Here is a 4,669-nt window from a genome sequence, read left to right as displayed (position 1 = left end):
TTGAGTTTTATTTTACCTTTAATATCCTAATAGTAGGTTTACTCCTTGTAGGTTAAAGAGGGGTAGGCTGTAATCTAGGTAGAAATTACAATACCAGATACGTTAACTGCCTTGCAACTGAGGCTGACCAGCTTAATTCAAAAAGTTGTTGGCAAGAGCATCGCCAGCCGATAGCCCAGGGGACGGGCATGTTGATATGGGATAGAAAAGTATGAATTATAGGTAAAGTCGAGAGCACATGTACCTCCCCCTCTTCCGCTTTAGCAATAATATAGATCAGAACGTAATTGACAGTACGGGATATTAGGAATGGAATTAGTGAATTCATTCGAATTTTAGAACCTCTAGGGGGAGCAGCTGCACCTTCCTGACTCCCCTTGGCGACGCCATTGGTTGTTGGTAAATTTACTACTGCTTATGATCTCGCCTACAAGGTACAGACGAAAGGTCGCAGGTACTCGTTCAACGCAGGCCGTTTATAACAGGTCGGCCTGGAATTCTTTAGAGAAAGCCTTTGTTTGGTGGTGGACTTCTAAGGGCTAACAATGATAATAATTATAAGGTGTAGTAACTTAGGAGTTAATTGTACCATTGTTATTAAAGAAATAATACTTTTATAAAAGTTATCACACTTCTTTTAATTATAAAATAACCGTAGAGCTTCGGTAGACTTATAAATGTCAAAGCCATCTCGATTGACGTTTGTCAAATTGTTAAAGGTTATGAATACTCAAATTTAAAGTGATGGTAAAACTCAGTAATATTTAATAAAAATGAGCACATTAGTGCACGAGTGCACGTCACCACCCACTCGTTTATGGCGTCCAAGACTGTGAGCTTCAACGCGCATTGTGTAAGTTATTCTTACGTTTATTTACCTTAACAGTTTTAGAGTCTGAAAATTAGCGAGAGGCTATTTCAAAGGAATCCCAGAGTTAATTCGATGTACCTAACTACAGTAATTGAAAAAAAAACAACGGTCGAAGCATGAAACGGCTTGTTGCTCAGTCTAGTGTAGCTACACAGTACAGTGCCGTAGATAACGCTAGACTAAGTCTAAGCTGAGTTATAAAGAAACCTCTACCATCTCAGAACCAATAGTATATCCCGAATAGAGTATATTATTATATAAAATTATTTCCCACATAAAAATAACCTTTATACAATGTGATCAGAACCTATGCGACTCTCACTTGGAGTCGATAGCTAAATGGGTGAGCTGCAACGGCGAGGTGTGGGGCGTGGGCCCCACGGCCGTGTTCGCGAGTGCGGCAGCCCTGCTCCTCTACAACGAGCTTGAGGCGACCATCTTCATGCCGGGGGACCAGGCGCACGTGTCGCTCATGGAGAAGACCTTGATTGTGAGCGATGGTGTTTTAGATAATACTTTGTAGGGCTTTTGTGTGTTCTTGTCTAGGTATATACGACCGCATTATGTATCTCTGCCGCAAAGCACACTTATGTTTCAGTTCGAAGTAACAGTGATATTCAATGGCTAAAATGAATGATAATATACATTTGTTTCGAAAAATCCGTCCAATTTACGATCATGCGGGCATAGTATTAATAGATAAGTAATATAAATAATTTACAACTAATTATCAGTTTCTTCTGGTACCTAACTGTCACACCACGTGGCCGCTTCTTCTATTTTAAATATTCCAGTCAACAATGGTGCTGGGCATGCTGGCGCTGATGGTCCACCTGTGGGTGTGCTCGATGCGCTTTTTCCAGTACTACCTCGACACGCTCATTAGAGATGTTAGTATCATTACTTAACAGCTCTTAAAATATTATTCAATCTTACCCAAAATGATTTAGTATAAGGCGGTATATTTAAAACTGTTACATACGTATTGGTTATATACTATTGGCGCTAGAGTCTATTTAATTTAATAGGGTCTCTTCCTTTAATCGTATGATCAGTGATCGTTTTATAAGAACTTAATTTCCAGTAACTGCTACAAATGAAACTGTCAATTATAAGCAAAGTTGTTGACATGTTTATCCGTGCATTGCAGAGTCCAAGCATGCTGCTAGAAATGACCACGGCCGGCCTCCTAGGCAGTCAGACGACGGACATGGTGCCGCTGGGCCCGCTCACCAGGTTCCTACGGCAGCAGCAGCCGCAGATCCACATCACGGTCTGCTGGTTCCTATCGCTGTGCTACGCGGACTATGTGAGGAAGCATTACTGCCAGAGGTTCAACATGCCCTATCTGGAGCAGTGGTTGGTGTGCTAAAATTGATGAATGAGATATCCAGAATTTATTTTTATGCTTGAATGACGAGACGTCCTTGCTGTTGGCCCGACGTTAAGCGATACGACCGCCCATGAATATTAGAAATACCATTCAACACCTTGAATTATAAAATATTGTTTGGTTTTCCACTGCGCTCGCCATCTTGAGACATTAGGTGTTAAAGTCTTATTATGCCCAGTAGTTAACACTGGCTGATCTCTATGAATTTCAGTTATGATGATGGACATAGTGACCTTATTTGTCGTATATTACATGACTTACAGATATCATTGTCTGTTCTACCCAAATAAAGGCATCTTTGATACCATGACACCAATAGTAGTTGTGAGCAGAACGACTATGTAATGTTCGTATTTGCTGGTGGGGCCAGGCAAACGCAGCTGCACGAGCGCGCCACGCGCAACATCCACCACGCCATGCAGAAGGCGCACAGCTTCGTCGGCTGCGTGCACCAGCGACTGCGGGGGTACACGAGCCCCGCGAACAACGCCCAGCGCCCGACCTGTGAGGCGCATACGTAATGATACCATCCGAATATTACATTTTCTTTAATTTTTAGGAAAGTAAATAAGCAGGGCAATGGTAGCGGCGATAGCCTAGTTGGTTATGGAACGGACTGCCGAGACGAATGTCCGCAGGTTCAAATCCAAACGGCAAAATATGTGTGTATTCTTTGTGAATTATCGCTTGCTTTAACGGTGAAGGAAAACATCGTGAGGAAACCTGCATACCTGAGAAATTCTCTATAGGAATTTTCGAAGGTGTGTGAAGTCTACCAATCCGCACTAGGCCAGCGTGGTGGACTAAGGCCTAATCTCTCTCAGTAGTAGAGGAGGCCCGTGCTCAGCAGTGGACAAGTATATATAATACAGGACTGATATTATTATTAAATAAGCAGGGACGCTTTTAAACAGCGGTTATATTAGAGGTATTTTACTTGTGATTTAGAGTTTAGATACTAACGATACTAAACATAAGAATATGGCCAGCCCGGTAGAATTCTGGGTTAACATTTTTTATTTTTTCTGTAGCTGAATGATGAGATGAACATACCGCTCCTCTGATGGTAAGCGATACGACCGCACATAAAAAATAGCAACACCATACAAGACTGAATTACAAAAAGTACTGCATGGTACTCCACTGCGATCGTCATTCTGAAACATAAGCAGCCCCGGATCTTGAATTTTTTGGAGACGGGGTAAAATCTGGATAATGCCGCCCCCGACCACTAATATTTTTACTTTTGTCATCATCAAGCAAGGCATCATCAGGCAAGGGTTCTGGCTTCAATGAAAAGAATGACGCTAGTTTTATAATTTACTATGCTCTACAATGTTTCCTAATAATAACAGTATTTTCCTCGTTGTAAGAATGTTGCGTTGATTTACAGAACAGATAGTCATATTAGACACAGAGCTGAACTCCACATACAATACTTGTCCAATATATCGTGTTCCCCAATCTGTAGAGCCAATGTTGTGCACTAGAGTGAGAGCGGTCCCGGCAAGCGGTCGCAGGAGGCCAGCGCCGCCGCCAGCCGCGCCTCCTGGGGCCCCTGCTCCACCGACCCCTCGGGCAAGGAGCTGTGCGTGCGACTCGTCAGCCAGTCCAGCGAGAGCACCGCAGATGCTATTGAGAAGCTTAGAGCGTATATTACGGTGACTTATAATTATATAAAGTGTACTCTTTTGGCCTTGTCTTACTTCAGTGCGACTTCGGGGTAACCGGCTATCGTGCGTGAAGAACAATTTGGCCTAGTTTTTATCACTGGATATCTCGCCATCATCAAACCAATTTGGGGATCAATCCTGGGTAAATAAGGCCACAGAAAATGTCGCAATTTGGCGCTTTAGAGCAGAAATAGAGACATATCAATTCTGGCGAAATCTGGCCAACGATAGACCTAGCAAGTGAAAACAGATCTACCCTTAAGGATTGTGTTGCTATGTGCGTAGCACTATCCAGTCATAATAAATTCAATAGGTAAATTAATGTAATAATCATATCAACTTTGTATATTTTCCAGGCGAGCCGCTGCGCATGTTGCGGTCCTCCAGACTCCGCGGTGCGTAGCGCTGGCGCGGCGACTCCCCAAGGAGCGGAATGAGAGCCTCGCTCCTGTCCACTCATGGCTACACCAACCTACATACATACTTATGCACTGTCAATAAAATTGTTTCGAGTTATTCGCATTTTATTTTAGCTATTGCTGGTAGCCAATTCCTGTGGGGTAACTGGCTTAATTAATCCATGTACCTCAAGTGAATTTGTTACAATGGCGCACACAATTCTGTTTACGTAAGTCTTGAAATGTAATTAAAGCAAGATTCTTAGTTACCTAGAAAGTTTGGTGTTTACTTCATGAGGTTGTTACTTATCTGTGTAATAAAGAATTTGATCAC

At 42.5% G+C, this 4,669-nt stretch overlaps 1 protein-coding gene across 1 annotated transcript; it reads left to right on the top strand.

The window, feature by feature from the left end:
• Window positions 1–670: 670 nt before the first annotated feature.
• LOC115452557 lies at window positions 671–4,453 on the top strand. The gene is made up of 7 exons (XM_037438436.1): window positions 671–853; window positions 1,176–1,361; window positions 1,666–1,761; window positions 2,022–2,230; window positions 2,635–2,781; window positions 3,757–3,925; window positions 4,294–4,453. Exons 1-7 carry the CDS (start codon window positions 818–820, stop codon window positions 4,372–4,374), a joined length of 924 nt encoding a protein of 307 aa, XP_037294333.1. The 5' UTR covers window positions 671–817; the 3' UTR covers window positions 4,375–4,453.
• The last annotated feature ends 216 nt before the right edge of the window (window positions 4,454–4,669 follow it).

This window comes from Manduca sexta, chromosome 14 (assembly GCF_014839805.1).
Source record: "Manduca sexta isolate Smith_Timp_Sample1 chromosome 14, JHU_Msex_v1.0, whole genome shotgun sequence".
NCBI lineage: Eukaryota > Metazoa > Arthropoda > Insecta > Lepidoptera > Sphingidae > Manduca > Manduca sexta.
The sequence above is the reverse complement of the archived record's forward strand: the minus strand, read 5'-3'. Positions and strand labels throughout refer to the sequence as shown.